General features: G+C 41.4%; 1 protein-coding gene across 1 annotated transcript in view; it reads left to right on the top strand.

The window, feature by feature from the left end:
- CTDSP2 (CTD small phosphatase 2) overlaps positions 1 to 18,197 on the top strand; it is a 45,269-nt gene that overhangs the window by 14,256 nt on the left and 12,816 nt on the right. The window contains exons 2-3 of the mRNA XM_069758611.1: positions 15,211 to 15,359; positions 15,804 to 15,842. Coding sequence (XP_069614712.1) covers positions 15,211 to 15,359; positions 15,804 to 15,842 — 188 coding nt within the window. The remainder of the gene's footprint in view (positions 1 to 15,210; positions 15,360 to 15,803; positions 15,843 to 18,197) is intronic.

Raw genomic sequence — 18,197 nt, 5'->3', positions numbered from 1 at the left:
ATTTTATTTTATTTTATTTAACCCATAATGAAATGGAATTTTACCGGTAATTTAAAATTTATTTCTGTCCTATATTGAATTTCAAGAGGGAAAATAAGAGGCATCTATGTAACCCCCGCACCCCATTCTTAAACACCTTTTCCTTATTTTTGATGTTTGCAGTAAGGGACTATGGGGCAGTTACCTGAGTCCTGAACGCCCCCAGAAGCCTTGGGCACATGTGCACTTCACAGATGACGCTGAGGACCCCGTGCACCTTGACTCACTGGCTAGCCTGGTTTTAACCTGAGCACATTTAGACAACTTAATTACACAATGTATTGGCAATTTTAGTGGCCCAAAAAAAAACAGTTTAAAATGATGCATCTAGAATATTTCACCACAGCTGTGCATTATCCATGCTAAACCCCAGCCAAAATTGAAGGTGTTGGTGGATGGACTCTGCTTTCTCTACATGATTTCTACCATTTGTTTCTGCCAAGTAATCAGAAGCTTCTTTGTGGAAACCTGATTGCAATTGAGTTAATTTTGGGGATTGGTGTCGGCCTTGTGATGGGTTGCAGCTTGCACCCGTCCATAGTGGATCTGGTATTGTTGTGCTGTTTCCTTACTGTTTTTCCTTACTGTTTTGTGGAGGTCTGAGGAAAAACTCCAAAACTGTTGCTTCATGGCGGAATACAAGCATTTGCATAAAATAGCTGTCCAGAGAGGTGACCGATCCTCTTTGACGCATTTATCCTAATGACTTGACTATTCCCTTATTTTTGCCTTTCCAGTTTGTTATTCGAGGTCTGTGACTGATGTGAAGCTAGATTTGGTGCTTGTATTGGAGACTGTAGGTCGGTGTCATCGTAGTAGCACATAAATGGCACCCTATGTATGCCACACTCTTAAATACGTCCCAGGTGTTGTGTTTAGCTAAATGTAAAAATGTTTTACTCTAAGGGGCAGATGTCGCTCAAACCAGGCACACGTGCAGGTCTGTGTATGAAGCGGATTCCTGTTTACACCACCATGCCGGTAGAATTCCCCCATTTGAGCTCATCGGCTCATTTTTCTGATAACCAGTTATCTAAGCAGGAACAGACACAGATAGAAGGGGCCCCTGTGCCAGAACATTGTATGGGCCTTTTGTAGTTCATAATGCACAATTCTACCTTCTCGGAGGTACAAGTGCCCACCTTAACTCTTGGCCCCCTGTGTAGCCCCAATGATATGCCCACCCCTGGCACTATGTGGGGTTCAGCGTTGGCAACCCATATTTCTCTGACTCATTTTGACTGGGGGAAAATAAAAAATCTATAGCTTACTTTATCCAGATGGATGACAAATCCATACCCTAAGGGTATGTGCACACGTATCGTATCTGTGAGGGCTGCGGATTTTTCCGCAGCGGATTTGATAAATCCGCAGTGCAAAATCCCTGCGGATTTATCGCGGTTTCTATTGCGGTTTCCGCACAAAGAATTGACATGCTGTGGAATGTAAACCGCTGCGTTTCCGTGCGGTTTTTTTTTTCCCGCAGCATGGGCACTGCAGATTTAGTTTCCCATAGGTTTACATTATACTGTAAACGCATGGGAAACCATTGCGGACCTGCAGCAAAATCCGCAGCGTTTGCACATACCCTAAGTGTAACTTATAAATGCTGTACAGAAAGGGGATCACAGACAACATGGTGCCCTCTCCTGACACCATCACCGCAGGGTGTGCCCAGCGTCTGGTAATGCATTGTTTCACTTCCTTGGTAATTTTCTTATTTCCTTTTTTTTTTTTTTTTTTTTTTTACAGGCATGCGTCTTACTTTCTCAAAATGATGAATTAGAAACAAAATGAAGGTCTTTTTTTAAAATCTTGAATGAATAGCTGTTCATCTGTGCTTTATAATGGATCTCTCAGGGCCGTGTACATTTTGTACAAAGACGTTTCAGTCCTTGTTCTTTAGCAGTAAAAACCTGCAAATGGCATAGTATTATTACGAGGCTAATTTATTGTTATTACCGCTACAGCTCGGATCCCGGTACCCTGGAATAAGTTAGCGGCGGACAAGATATGTATTCGCTTTCACCTCTGGTTGATCCTTGGCACATGTAATTCAAGGGTCCTCTCTCTCGGGGTGGCCCCTCCAGGGTACAGCTTGAGAAGTGCCCGGCTTCTCTCTTCTCTGACACTGGATCCACAAGACATATTGAAGCACCATCTGCCTCCTACATGCTACATTATAACTTTGTGGCCCCAAGTCGATCCTTCCCTCCACATTTATTTTAGACTTTTTATTATATTATTATAACTTCATAGAATAAATTTGCAATAAAGAAAAATTCTGAGCTTTCTTTCTACAGTGACGCTCTAAAATATATTTTGTTGGCAATGGTAGAATAGTAAGTGCCCTTACCTGCCTCTTACTTACATATTTTTTTTTCTATTAAAAAAAAAAGGTCTGGGAAAATGTGTTCCTTACACAGTATTACAGTGTGTAATGGTCACAGCATTCGCACATTGTGAGCGTCTCAGCAGCTTTGTACGGAATTTAATAAAATTAAGTGTAAGTTGATATTAGTAGTGGCCACAAGATTGTACAAAAACCTCATGGCCATTACTTTAGGCACTCAATTTACACTTGATTTCTGATAATCAATGTGAAAGTCGCGGTGATGTTCTCCCACCGGGGTCAGACCACTCCTATTGCATTGGGTATTAATATATACCTGCAGGACTTCATAAATATGGAGGAAGGATCATTCCCATAAAGCATAAGTAGCGTTACGATGGTACATAAATACCGGTAAGTGACTCTCTGGTTTATGTGCTTCGTGATAGTTTTAGATGTCCTGACGAATAAAATGTTTTTATTGCTGTTCATGATCTTTTATATCACGAAGATCTGTCGCCAATATAAAACACGTGGACAGACGAGTATAAATTAATCTGAACCATATCTAATTCTTTTACTGGATGAAATACGGGCAGGATAGTCAGAGAGAAACTATAGCCTGCACCAGCAAATAATGTCAAGACCCTCTAAGATTGCAGCCAGACAGCCGTATAAATCGGAACACAGTGAGTGGACTCACCGGTGGCTCTCCTGACCCGAGCGTGATAGCGTTTATTTCTATGCAGCTGTCACGCTCGGGTCGGGAGAGCCGCCGGCCAGTCTGTACAATGCGTTCCGATCTCTCCCATTTATTCGGCCGTTGGACGGCTCCCTAAGGGTCGTGATATACACTGCTCAAAAAAAAAATAAAGGGAACACTAAAATCCCACATCCTAGATATCACTGAATCAAATATTCCAGTTGTAAATCTTTATTCATTACATAGTGGAATGTGTTGAAAACAATAAAACATAAAAATTATCAACGTAAGTGGAAAATGAAGTTACAGGCTAATACAACTTCAGTGGAAATGCCTCAAGACAAAGAAATTATGCTCAGTAGTGTGTGTGTGTGGCCTCCACGTGCCTGTATGGCCTCCCTACAATGCCTGGGAATGCTCCTGATGAGGCGGCAGATGGTCTTCTGAGGGATCTCCTCCCAGACCTGGACTAAAGCATCCGCCAACTCCTGGACAGTCTGTGGTGCAACGTGACGTTGGTGGATTGTGCGAGACCTGATGTCCCAGATGTGTTCAATCGGATTCAGGTCTGGGGAACGGGCGGGCCAGTCCATAGCTTCAATGCATTCATCTTGCAGGAACTGCTGACACACTCCAGCCATATGAGGTCTGGCATTGTCCTGCATTAGGAGGAACCCAGGGCCAACTGCACCAGCATATGGTCTCACAAGGGGTCTGAGGATCTCATCTCGGTACTTAATGGCAGTCAGGCTACCTCTGGTGAGCACATGGAGGGCAGTGCGACCCTCCAAAGAAATGCCACACCACACCATTACTGACCCACTGCCAAGCCAGTCATGCTGAAGGATGTTGCAGGCAGCAGAATGCTCTCCATGGCGTCTCCAGACAAATTCACGTCTGTCACATGAGCTCAGTGTGAACCTGCTTTCATCTGTGAAAAGCACAGGATGCCAGTGGCGAATTTGCCAATCATGGTGTTTCGTGGCAAATGCCAAGCGTCCTGCAAGGTGTTGGGTTCTGAGCACAACCCCCATCTGTGGACGTCAGGCACTCAGACCATCCTCATTGAGTCAGTTTTTAACCGTTTGTGCAGACACATTCACATTTGTGGCCTGCTGGAAGTCATTTTGCAGGGCTCTGGCAGTGCTCCTCCTGTTCCTCCTTGCACAAAAGCTGAGGTAGTGGTCCTGCTGCTGGGTTGTTGCCCTCCTACGGCCCCCTCCACGTCTCCTGGTGTACTGCCCTGTCTCCTGGTAGCGCCTCTGGACACTACGCTGACACACAGCAAACCTTCTTGCCACAGCTCGCATTGATGTGCCATCCTGGATGAGCTGCACTACCTGAGCCACTGGGGTGGGTTGTAGAGTCCGTCTCATGCTACCACGAGAGTGAAAGCACAACCAATATTCAAAAGTAACCAAAACATCAGCTAGAAAACATTGGTACCGAGATGTGGTCTGTGGTCCCCACCTGCAGAACCACATTGAGTGTGTCTTGATAATTGCCAATAATTTCCATCTGTTGTTTATTCCATTTGTACAACAGCATGTGAAATTGATTGTCAAACAGTGTTGCTTCCTAAGAGGACAGTTTGATTTACTTGGAGTTACTGTCTATTCTGTTTAAGTGTTCCCTTTGTTTTTATGAGCAGTGTAGTTATTACTATAATTTGTATTTTTTGTATGTGATGTCAGTGGACTTAGAATTAATGGTGATCCTTTTATCTTGCTGGTTGGTAAAACCTGTCACCCTCAATCGATGGTGAGGTAAGCTCACCGTAATCAGGGGCTTATCTACAGCATTCTGTAATGCTGTAGATAAGCCCCCGATGTTACCTGAAAGAGGAGAAAAAAACGTTGGATTATAATTATACTCACCCAGGGGCGGTCCTGCTGCGGTCCGGGTCCGATGAGTGTCACAAGTCCGGTCCGGAGCCTCCCGTCTTCATTCCATGACGTCCTCTTCTGGTCTCAACGCTGTGGCGCAGGCATACTTTGTCTGCCCAGTTGAGGGCAGAGCAAAGTACTGCAGTGCGCAGGCGCTGGGACAGGTCAGAGAGGCCCGGTACCTCAACAGGGCAGACAAAGTACGCCTGCGCCGCAGCCGCGGCGTGAAGACCAGGAGAGGACGTCATGGAATAAAGATGGGAGGCTCCGGACTGGACCTGAGACACCGATTGGACGCGGACCGCAGCGGGACCGCCCCTGGGTGAGTATAATCTAACCTCTTTTTCTCCTCTTTCAGGTAACATCGTGGGCTTATCTACAGCATTACACAATGCTGTAGATAAGCCCCTGATGACGGTGAGTTTACCTCACCATCGATTTTTGGGGGCGACAGGTTCCCTTTAATTAGACTTGAGGCCAGGGGTGCACAACCTACGTCCCTCGGTGCCCTGCTTTGCTGCCACCTATCTGGTCACAGACATCCCTGACAGTGTCTGGGGGCAGCTCATATGTATTCTCCATGTTGTTTACCTATTAATGGTGCACTTTGTGATCACGTCACCATCCAGGTGAGGCGTAGATGAAGTAAAGAAGCAGCCAGTGCTGCCATTACCATTGTCGTTTATGGGAGGAGGGCACACTGGGCTGTCAGCATCTCGCATAAACTACAAGGGAGGAGGCCATGGATTCTGCTTTCTGGATAGAGCATCTCTATCTTCTGTTGGGTGGTAGTCCTAAAAATGTAATAAGTGCCTATAATATACAGCTCTGGCAAAAATTAAGAGACCACCACATCAAAACCCTGTCATGGGCAGCCCAATCTCCAGACCTGAACCCCATTGAAATCCTCTGGGATGTAATCAGGAGGATGATGGATCGTCACAAGCCATCAAACCGAGAAGAACTGATTACATTTTTGCACCAGAAGTCGTGTGAAAGACTGATGGAAAGTATGCCAAGGCGCATGAAAGCTGTGATTAAAAATCATGGTTATTCCACAAAATATTGATTTCTGAACTCTTCCGGAGTTAAAACATTAGTATTGTTGTTTCTAAATGATTATGAACCTGCTTTCTTTGCATTATTTGAGGTCTGAAAACACTGTGGGTTTGTTTTTTTTAAATTTTGACCATTTCTCCTTTTCAGAAAAAAAATACAAAATGTATTGCTTGGAAATTCAGAGAAATTGTGTTGTCAGAAGTTTATAGACTAAAAGAACAATTTACATTTTACTCAAAAATATATCAAAAATCAGACAAACTGAACAATTTGCAGTGGTCTCTTAATTTTTGCCAGAGCTGTATTTATGTAGTGATGTCTGTAATATTTTATTGTGACCCATGGGTTAGGTTCAATCTGAATATATGGCCCTTGGACCAAAAAAGGTCCCTGGCCTAGAGTATCTGCTTCTTCTGTCATGAATTTTCCCTGCTTTTGCTACAACCCCCAATTATTTGAAGACACAGAAGTGCACAGAGAGGTCAAAAAATACTCTGTTGTAAAAAAGTCACAGTGAATAAGCAAGTGTTAGTCAAAAAATGAAAAAATACAGGGTATTTAGTTAATACGTTTTTTTTGCAAAAAAAGTATGTTAAGCTGCTCCACCAATCGCCAAGGTATACCCATAATAGAGCAGTCCTGTCTAATGTATATAATCCCTATCTGATGTATTTAAAAACCTGATCATCTGTATAGTACCTGTATGAACAGGGTTCAGAGACAAAATATCCATGTAGAACTTGCAAGATGGAACAGCTACAATGCAAATGACCCACAGAGGAGTGGTGGACTCCCCAGTATTGTAGAAACAAGAGAACAATTATAAAACCAAAAACACATGGACTACTTGCACCCCCAATTATTGTAGGCACCTTCCTCTCCCATGGAATGCATATTAGTGATTGTATTGCAGGATTAGGTCGGTCCAGATTCGTTTCCTACTCTGTGTAGAAATCCGCAACAAATTATAGGACATTGGACATTTTACAAAACCGCACATTTACATTGTGGGAAAAAATCAGCATGCACCTGAATGATTCGCCAACTCCTCTGTGAGATCTCTCCATTTTGGGGGGTTTTCCGGAGAGTTGGCAAGTGTGACCTAAAGCTGTGTAATGGTGCACGTCTGGCCGCCTACAATGAACCGCGAGGTGTTTGTTCTGCGCAGCTGCCGGCTGCATATGACGAGATGCGGCTCCCATTTAGCATTTCTGTCAGCTTAGGTGTGAAGCAGATGTGCCAGGAGGGTCCGACCTCCTGTAGTAATGCCCTGTAGATCAGTAATTGAAACTGAATCGGACTAATGTTCTGCGTCCAGCTGCTCCCTGCATGTTGTATCGCTCATAAGCAGCATGGCATCGGAAAACATCCATATCTAGTCCTGTCCTGCTTCAGGAAAATGGCTCTCGTCATGTAGGACACATTAGTCTTCTGGAGATAATTGTGGTTATTGCAGCTCCTCTTGGTAGCTGGAGAGCTTTGCCAGGATGCCATCAGGACTTGTATGAGCCCCGGTTTTGGCTCTGAATATTTTTGAGATATTACAAGCTGGTTGAATTTACATGTACCGCTAACACTGTCTGTCTGAGGCGGATGATATTTATGATGTATAGTGTGATGTAATACCTGTGCTCTTTGCACATGACTACATTCAGGCTCGGACTGGCCCACAGGAGAAAAGGAGAATCCTCCATTGGGCCACTGTTCAGGAGTGGGCCACCAGCCTTCTATATGAGCAGTACTTGGCACAATACACTTAATATGCTATATACAGGTAAAGGCAGCATCTCATTTAACAATCAACCCAGTTTATTAATATAGAAATTTGTGAATGAGAATAGTCATATTTGCGTGTAGCTGAAAGTGGGGCTCTGGAGTTGAGGTTACTGGTGGGCCCTTGGCTCCCCAGTCCGACAGTACATCTAACCCTACTGAGCTATCCACATACACGGACACTACAGACCCATGAAGATAAAGGACTTCCACAGTGAGTAAAGCAAAACCTCTGTTTGCTGTTAGTAATAAAACGGATGGTAAAGCGGTATTCTCAACTTTGGATGCTGTCCCTCATCCAGTGCCAAGAGATTGCATCCAGCAATATCCGACATTCCCATAAGAATGATTTCAAGCTGCAATTTGCTTGATTGACTGCTGCTCGATTCACATGGGGGTCTTCAGAGCCCTGGTTCTTGGAATCAGTCAGACTCCTCCCCAGTGATCGAGACGTTATCCCCCAATTGTATTGAGATAGCCCCTTCAAAGCTGCAGTGCTTGGGTGCGTATGAGTGACCACTAACAAACACCATCAGCACTGCTACATCTTTTATACGGCACAGCTACATTTGCTTTTCATTAATTACTTGAGTGGGAATAAATGTATCCAGAATGAGATGGTACATAAGAAGTGATGAACGGCTCTGAAGCTCGGCAGGAAGTCATTATTGGCCTAAAGGAAGACAATTGAGAAGAACTTGTAGAAACTCCCAGAGACGGAAGCCGTGGTCCTATAATTAGAGGCTTACTACAATGGACATATATATAGCATCATCACATCATTAGTCGTGTTCAAGCTCCTACTCCCAGAATTTAGTGTCTTTGTTAGTCATTTAATGGGGACCGTCTTTTTCTAAAACAAAGGTCTCAGTATTGAGCCTCTTCCTACAACCCGGATGGATTTGTTTTGTCATCTCCAGCTTCAAATCAGAAATGGAGAATGATTGCACATCTTGGGGACCTCATCAGATACAAAAGGAGGAGACCTCAATCTAAGGCCGGGTTCAGATGAGCATATGGACAGTCACTCATTTTTCATCCACAGACCATTCTCATCCGTATGTGCATGTTTTTTTCTAAACATCCATATTATCCATATTATCTGTTTTAACAGCCACTGTCTCCAATCAGTTTATTAAATATGATGTCCATATAGCATCCGTTCTTCCTTTTGTGTTTGTGGCTACATTCATACATCTGTGTTACATGTCCTTGTGTTGTCCTTTTTTCAGCACCCTGACCCATAGGAGTCTTATTGAGGCTGTGGTCACAGAAGCGAGAAAATCAAATCGCTTATGCTAATGACAATCAGCCCAAACTCTGATCAGAGTGTCTGTTTACTGTGATCCTATGCTCTCGCACGAAGAATCTTCGCACAAGTATGGAGAAGAAGGAGAACTTTAATTTCTCCATTGTCTGTGCCTGCATGCATCTGACCTCTGAGTACAGTCCAATATTTTACATACACCCATGGACTTGAATGGATGTGCATGCTTCGATTTGTGGATCCACTCTCAACATGCTGTGATTTTATTTTTCTATTTTTTTTTTTTTTTTTTTCTCATGCCGAATTGGCATGAGAAAATAATCGCAGATCTGCACTGCCCCATAGTATAACATTGGACTGCGTTCTGTGATAAAACCCCAGATAGCACTCGGCCGTGTTATACGTTTTTTTTTTTTTGTTTTGTTTTGTTTTTTTTGTTTTGTTTTTTAGCAAGCCCTGAGCCATTAACGCATCTACTTGCTTCAGTGAAGAGAAAAAAAAAAAAAACAGATGCATCTAGGATGATGCCTGAAGGGGGGAAAAAAAAAAAAATCAATCCACTTCTGAATGATGGTAACTTTCACACGCATATGTGAATATAGCTTTAGTCTGATTCTACCCAAAAAAGTGTGGTCCTACTTAAATTGTTCATCTCAGCTACCCCATTCACTTGCATTGGTCTGTATCTGTACACTGACAGCATACAGACTGAACATGTATACTTGTCCGAGCGAGCCCTAACACTTGGAGACCCACTTGGAAATGTTTGTTCATCCTTGTGTAGACTTGGCCAATCTTCTGTTTTTTTTGTGTTAGATTTTTCCACCCATTTCAACAATACATCAGCATGATGATAAGCTTTGTAATTTCTGATCTGCTTGGCTGGTACTATAATTCACTGCTGATTTTCATTTACATGCCCAAGTCAGTTGGCAATATCTTTCCCCTGTGGACCTGCCCCGTAAAAGGGGGTGTCCAAGAAACTAAATTACTGTAAGTTTATTTCTCACATATGTCCCCTGGAAAACCCTTTTAAGGTGCAAACTCCTCATGAAGTGATAGGGACTCAAACACCGACGTGTTGCCAATAATGGAAGTGAGGGAAATATACGTTTTCTTTTTTATTTTTTTTGCATGCACCCCTTACGATCATTATGTGCAAATATACACGAGTCCTCATCGGCTTTCTGTATTGTTGACTGGTGCTTGCTACCGGCAGCATCGCCTACCATGTAAATGGATGCTAATAATTTTGGAAATTAATAATGTTCTAGTGTCTGTCTATAATAGTGGAGAATAAAACCTTTTTTTTTCTAGTGGATATTTAATTATTAGTACTTTTTTTTTATTAGACTTTTTTTTTTATCCAACTTTTCTGGGGTACGCCGTTATGACAGTGATTGGTCTCCAGGACAAGTGTTTCACATTTTTTATTGAGATCATAACCTTCCTTCCCTCCTTTCCCCACACTGCCCCTAAGATACATCAACTCTATGAAGTCTTCTTGCTATTGCTCATACATGGGGTTATGGCTTTATAGATCCATCCTATGCTTTTAGCTATACCTGTTACCTGCGATGCAAGACCTAAGGACCATAAAGCCACCAGGTCTGACAGCTTGCTCTTTGTAATTTCCGTGAAACACAAGTATTTGCCAAAAGCAGTTCTTGTAATTGCTATCTTTTCAGTCCATCACTCTGTCTGCAGCGGAAACTGTGGGTAACTTCACACCTGTTCTCTAAGTGTTTCCTACTGTCCGGAAGGTCTGCATCCCAGATGGTATTGACCCTGTAACCTTGTATAGCACCAATGGCTAGATCTGGCTACTTCTGAATTTCCTTCTAATATTATTTGTATGTGCATTTTTCATCATGCATGAGTAATGCTGAGACTACACGGCTGCAACATATCGGGCAGTAACTGTCTAAAGTGCAGCAAAGTAATGAGTCAAATAACTGACCTCTTCAGGTTGGAAAGTTCTCGGATTAAAACCTCTATGGACGAATTCACACATTTGCATCTTGAGGTCATAGTGTGACCCATAATTCACTGTCCGGCTGCAGAACTCCTGACCCAAACTCAATAGCCTCTAAGGCTTGTAGGAGGCTGTCAGGTTATGGTAGGGGAACCCGTGGCCAAATCCTGGCCAGGCGAATAAGTTTGACTGGACATATTGTTTCTAGCCCACTACAATATTAGGATCCAGTTTGTTTGTTGACATTTGTGGCAGAATAAAAGAACGGATGATGAACCTGTGGATCTTTCAGGATAATTCTGTCCCATGATTTGCTCATTATTGAAGCCTCTTAGATAACACCATCCTGGAGTTAGTATAGGAAGTAAGCACAATTAAGCAAATGCATTTTTCTGGTTAGGCAGTAGACGTTATCTGTGATCAGAACAGCAATGAGCAGCCTTGGAGTTGGTCCAGGAACTTGCTTATTAGTTTTGTCTCCCCATGACCTATTAAGGCTGTTTGATGCATGGAATTCTTTGATATGAACTTTTGATTGACCGTTTTCAAGTCGAAAATTGCGTTCACCTCCAGGCATTTCCTGTACTCTCTGAGCTTTTGATTTTTGTATGATGTAATTATGTATTCTGCAGCTTCTGTTTAGGAAAGTACCAAGAATAGGCCCTTGTGCTGGATGGCACGAATGGTTAGTTGGGCTTCAAATATCTGGTACTTCGTTCTGTAGGTTATCAAAACACACACATTTCTGATGCAAACCAAGTCTTTTATTCACAAACAAGGCACAATATTCCCATAATAGCCCCACAATAGTGGGCTCAGAGCTGAGTAGGAAAGGCAATAGATGTCTCTGGCACTAACAAACCAGCATTGTCATGTATCCTTACAGTTCTCGGTCTTTTTTTAAAGGTGACCATACACACTAGATAGCTGTTGACGCAACCCTTAATTAGCAGACCCCTATCTCTCCTAACCTCCCATATACACAGGCATACTCTGCCAAGCATCTGTGTCCTTTCTGGAGATAGGAAAGTAAGCAATTTCCAGACACCTCAAGCTGCAGCTTATTTTTAAGGAGGGCAAAATCTGCTAACATTTAGGGCTTGTGCACACATTGCAGATTTGATGCGTTTTTGCCATGCAGATTTGCTAGCAATCCTAATGGCAGCAAAGTGAATGAGAAACCTGAATTCTCATTCGCACGTTGAGTATTTTTGACTTGCAGACTTGGTGCGTAAAATCTGCAGCATGTCAATTCTCTGTGCGTTTTTGCTTTGTGTTTTTCACCATTGACCTCACTCAAATCCGTCAAAAACATTCGTTTTCGCAGCTGCATTTTTCTAGCACAGAGATGCTGAAATTTCTTGATCCATTTACTCAATGTGTGCACATAGCTTGTAATGTAAAAAAAAAAGCCTGAACCTTCAGCCTCATAACATCATGTGTGACGGCACTGTTGTTGGGCCCCAATATGTGGTCTTAAAGGGACTCTATCAACACAGGATGACTGTTCAAACTAATTCCCGCCGCTCTGTGCCTCACGGCGGGGCCAATCCTTTAAATACACCTTCCCACCGACTTCGTTTTCCCCTTTATCTCCACCCCCCTTCTTTGATAGACAACTCTGGTTCATAGGGCCAGAGAAGGGTGGAGATAGGTGGAAAGCAAGCAGATAGGAAGGTGTATGTAAATGATTGGCCCCGCCATGAAGCAAGGAGCGCCTGTAATTGGTTTGAATAGTCATTCTGTGCTTTCATTCCCCGTAAGGAACCTTATCCATGATGGTAATCAACACTAATTGCTAGCTTGGTTTATACCAACTAAAAACAATTTGCAGAAGTTGTCTATCCCATTGTTTCAGGTTCCTCCTTTAGTGGGTAGGTTTAATACTGACCTACGCCAGATTCATGTAGTTGCTTCTGTAGCTATTCGGCCTTTTTGCGATTTTTGTTTCAGACCTATCTTACCTTTTTTAGATGGCCCTGCGAAGCCAGTACTCTGCTTTCCTTTAGCTGTGCTCTGACCTGCCTTTGCTCATGCTTGTCTTTAGCAGCCATTTCCTGTCTATTCTCTTCTAGACCAGTGTTCCCCAAGTTCGGTCCTCAAGAGCCACCAACAGGCATGTTTTCAGGATTTCCTTAGTATTGCCCAGGTGAGAATTCCATCATCTAGACAGGCAACAATTCCATCATCTGTGTAATACTAAGGAAATCCTGAAAACACGACCTGTTGGTGGTTCTTGAGGACTGGAGTTGGGGAACACTGTTCTAGACTATACAGACTCTCCTAGCACTCCATGTGGCCTCAGCCACTCACTAACAAACTTCCTAATCCACAGCTCCTTTTATAGTTAATGGCGTCTAGTGAATTGGATTACATTAGTTTGTGCAATACAAAATAATTACTCATAAAGGTAACTTAAAGGCATGCATGCAGTAAAATAAACACTTTTTCATTGCAATAACAGAACATGTTGATCTAGTTCATGCCTGGAGCATATCATTACACATGAAGTACATAGGTTTCTGGACAGTCATATGGTTATCTTGGCAGGGTTGACTGTCACATTAGGAATACATTTTGATACTGATGCATTTAGAAGTTCTCAATGCCATTCTTGCATTTTAAGATGATCTACTTTAGGAATCTTGGCATTTTGTGAAATTATTAATATTACGAACATATACCAAATAAGACCCTATTTACACTTTTGTTCCCCAGCTTCCTTCTACTAATGTTATGAACATGGCAGAGAATAATGGTACATACTATTGTAGGTATATAAGACAATCATGTGTAGATCTGCTCTACAAAATATTATCAGGAGGAAGCACAAAAGAGGGACATGTGCACAGGGCTGTTGAGTTGGTAAGCCAAACCTCCTAAATCCTCAATTTCCTTGATTTCCGACTCCACAGTACTACTGAGCATGTACATAAAGTGCAGCACAGATTCATCTCAACTAAAAGCCAACATCTTTAGATCAAGAACAGAACAGACTTTCATAGGACATTTCCTAACTTTACCAAATTCTTCTGAAAACCTTTACAGCAATCCTGTATAGTACTACTGTACCCAATTTATTATATGGTATATTGTCAAGTCAGTCCATTTTATACAGACTCCACCAAAATGGATACAGAATGCCGACTCTGACTCCACAGCCTTGCACGTGCGTGCTGCTTCTTTTATATTCAGGTCCTCTCATTCATGAACAACTGAAATAAGGGTAAATTATTTGCTGCCGGGAATTTAAGAACTAATCATAATCTATATAATCATTTGCACATAGAGGATTGTTGATCAGCCCTAATGCCTATTTAGATGTCTGCAAACAAGTATGATTTACATATTTTTAGCTTCAATTTTAGCATGATTTTTATTTATAGATGGCCAATCTTTCCTGTGCTTTCCACGATTGACAGCGATGAACATCATTCTATTTGATATACACTAATGGGCGACATGATCAGAAAACTGATGTGAACATTGTACATTTAAACTTGTTTTATTTCATTTGCTGTTAATGGAGTAAAATGGGATCATTAGTTTGACTGCCTCTTAGTGTTTATATGCCGCTAATGATTTTGTGACTGTTTTTAGGTTTTATTCAAAATATTAACAAATTGATGCATGTTTATGGATAGGACAAGGACACTATTTATCTATTCTTTTGTCTTTTCAACATGAACACAAAAGATCGTAAATGCATCAATATTGTTCTACTATATCCCATACATTTTCACAATATGTATGACCCTTATATTTGGCACATTAGACTAGGTATTTGACACATTTCTAGGCTTTTTGCCTCCTCAATGATGTTCTACAGTATTGTGGAAAAATTGCTGCAAAGTTCAAATAATTTTTAAAATAGAAGTGCTCATAATTTACACCACTTAACAAAATAAAAAGAGCATGAATAAAAAAACAAATCTAGATCAATATTTTGTGTGACCACCCTTTTCTTCAAAACTGCATCGATCCTTCTAGGAACACTTGCATATAGTCTTGATGGAACTCAGTAGGGAGGTTGTTCCAAGCATCCTGAAGAACGAACTACCAATCCTTTTAGATGAATTGAAACATAAAGCCCCACTAGTGTTGAAAAATGAATAACCTGTTGAAATTATATCCCTAATGAAAATAATACTGAACTGTGTGTCTCCTTTCTTCCAGGGCTGGTCTCCAGGTCCTCTCCAAAGAAGCCGAGAAGTCGGAGTATATTTAAGGCACTCTTCTGTTGCCTCAGTGCACAGAATGTCAATCGACAAGGAGGCACCGGTGAACCTCCTACCCAAAAGGAGGAAATACAGACTACCCCAAAGGTACGTCCAAACGTGACATTCAGTGCCCATGTAGTGTCCTCTGATATAGAGCTATAAATTATAACACTACAATAAGGGGCAACATGGACGGGGAATTACTAGTTGGGTTGACTGTAGAATTATCTGGATATGATAGTATCATTATCCTTGTATCGAATAATGTTTGCCTGTCACTATGTCATCCTACCCCCACAATTATACCAATTCCCCACTCCCTTCTTGACCTGCTTACTTGTACAGGTTGTTGTGTAGCCCTCTATCACCATTGTCATTAGATATCTGGCCCATATAACCAAATATGTGAATTGTCCACAGATTTAGTTTAACCTACTATTTGATCTACGTGTCCTTTTCTTGTGTTTTGCAGAAACTTGCTACTTAATAGTTGCATATCTTGTAAAGAATAGGATGGCTTACTTGTCATATTTCCCCCTTTTCTTTCAGTCGGAGTTACTCCAATGTCTCCAGTATCAGTTTTACCAGGTAGGTATATCATTGGCTCTTGGATCTTTTTCATACACCATTAGCACTAGGTACAATGACTGAGATGTCTTATTAAGAAGGACTTCTGAAATGCAAGCCTCTTAGAAATCTCATTTTCTCTATACAATATAATCTGACTTTCCTAATATGCCACCTACCAAGTCATGTGAATAAGTGTGAGGAGGTGACTTCTACGACTGATGGGTAGACCAACAACCCACTCCATTATAGCTGCTGTCTTCTAACCAGGCACTGTTCTGTTCAGATTTTATTGGACATGGAAAGTTGTTTTTGTTCTAGCCCCAATTCTTGAAAAAATATAACCCAAAAAGATATTCCCCAGACCAATTTAAATAATCAACAATATTTTATTTAAATATAAGAGAATATAAATCACAAAAACACTTCACAAAAATGGAAACTTTATTATACTGATAAAAATATTATAATTTATTAAAAAAAAATATTACAATAATTGTACACAAAAATATGGGGGTCAGCCACAAAACTATGTGTGCACAGGACAGGGTATACTGAAACTGATTGGCACCAAATTAAAGAACAATCTGTGTACTTAATAAAAGTGCAACATATGCATGTACACAAATTATACTAAAGATATCAAGGAATTTATTGGCAATAATTTCATCCATTAACTGTAATTAAAAAGTGCTATGTGCTAATAAATATAAATAAAACCAAATGAATTCATATAATCCAGTGACAAATCCATCATCCTAAAGAGTTAGTGCAAACCAAATGATTTTAAATAAAGTGCATAAATATATAATGAATAAATATAAGGTAACACAAACCACAATTATTTTATACCAGGATCAACACAATAAGTGCCATATAAAAAGTGCATAAAGTGTAAGAAACAAGTGTCACAGCAAAATAAATAAATAATGGCCACAATACCAACCAGTAACAGGATGCCACTGCCCTGCACACACCACTCCAACGCACGTTTCGCTTGCCGCTTCCCTGACGAAACGTGGTTATATTCATTGACTATATAAGATTATTATTCTGGAATTTCTTTTCTGTATAGGAGTCCAATTCTTGAAACTACTGAATGCAGACCCCAAGATTACAATATGGCAGGAACCATGGTTGTTTTGCCCACTGCACTGCAAGTGGCTGATGTTGCTAGAACCTGACTGCAAACGTTCCTCCACACAACTAAGGCTATGTGCACACGTTCAGAATTTCTAGCAGAACTTTCTTGAGCAAAGCCGGACATTTTTTGCCAGAAACCTGCATGTGGTTTTTTCGCGTTTTTAACGCTTTTTTTTTTTTGCACGTTTTTGACGCGTTTTTTCCTGGAGCTTCCCAATGCATTAAATAGCGGGATGCATTAAATGCTGCGTTTTTTACAGCGATGCGTTTTTTTTTCGCGGAAAAAAATGTATCATGTGCACAAAAATTGCGGAATGCATTCTAAATGATGGGATGCATAATATGAGTTTTTAATGCGTTTTTATAGCGAAAAAACACGAAAAAAAAACACAACGTGTGCACACAGCCTAAGGCTGCCGTCACACTACCAGTATTTGGTCAGTATTTTACATCAGTATTTGTAAGCCAAAACCAGGAGTGGGTGATAAATACAGAAGTGGTGAATATGTTTCTATTATACTTTTCCTCTAATTGTTCCACTCCTGGTTTTGGCTTACAAATACTGATGTACAATACTGACCAAATACTGCTAGTGTGCACACAGCCTAACTCTTCCAACCTCACCGTCATATGTATGCTCAGCATCAACAAGCCTGCAAGTATTTTCTATGGAAAGAGTAGCAAAATCCTTTTTCTCCCTTTTATAGATGATGAACTGGGAGCTGAATACACTTTTGATGGTTGGATGGTGAGGCCTGTAGCCGTAGGTAGTTGTTATTATTGTGCTTTGCTTGTATAGCGCCATCAGCACTTTACAGGGAATTTACCAGTGATGATAATTTCTATCAGCATGGTCTTTGGAGTGTGGGTGGAAACCGGAGTACCCGGAAGGAACCCACACAAACACGGGGAGAACATACAAACTCCTTGCAGATGTTGTCCTTGGTGAGATTTTAACCCAGGACTCCAGTGATGCTCATAAATAGTTGGAGGGGGCTTTTTTTTTTTTTACATAAAATATCTAGTTCTTCCTCCATGATGTAATGTCCATTAGTAGCTGATGCTGACTTTTAAAGTATTTTCAAATTGCTTCCATGGAGCATCATATAGTGGTAGCCCTAAATAAAAACCGAAGAAACAGCCAGGCTTGAGAAGTTCTAAAGACTCTAGCTGAAGCTGGAGACCCTTCTGTCACTGACGCTTGTAGGCCATATATCTAAGAGAAATGCGTCT

Source organism: Ranitomeya imitator, chromosome 3 (genome assembly GCF_032444005.1).
Source record: "Ranitomeya imitator isolate aRanImi1 chromosome 3, aRanImi1.pri, whole genome shotgun sequence".
Taxonomy (NCBI): Eukaryota; Metazoa; Chordata; class Amphibia; order Anura; family Dendrobatidae; genus Ranitomeya; species Ranitomeya imitator.
This window is presented reverse-complemented; position numbering and strand designations above follow the sequence as displayed.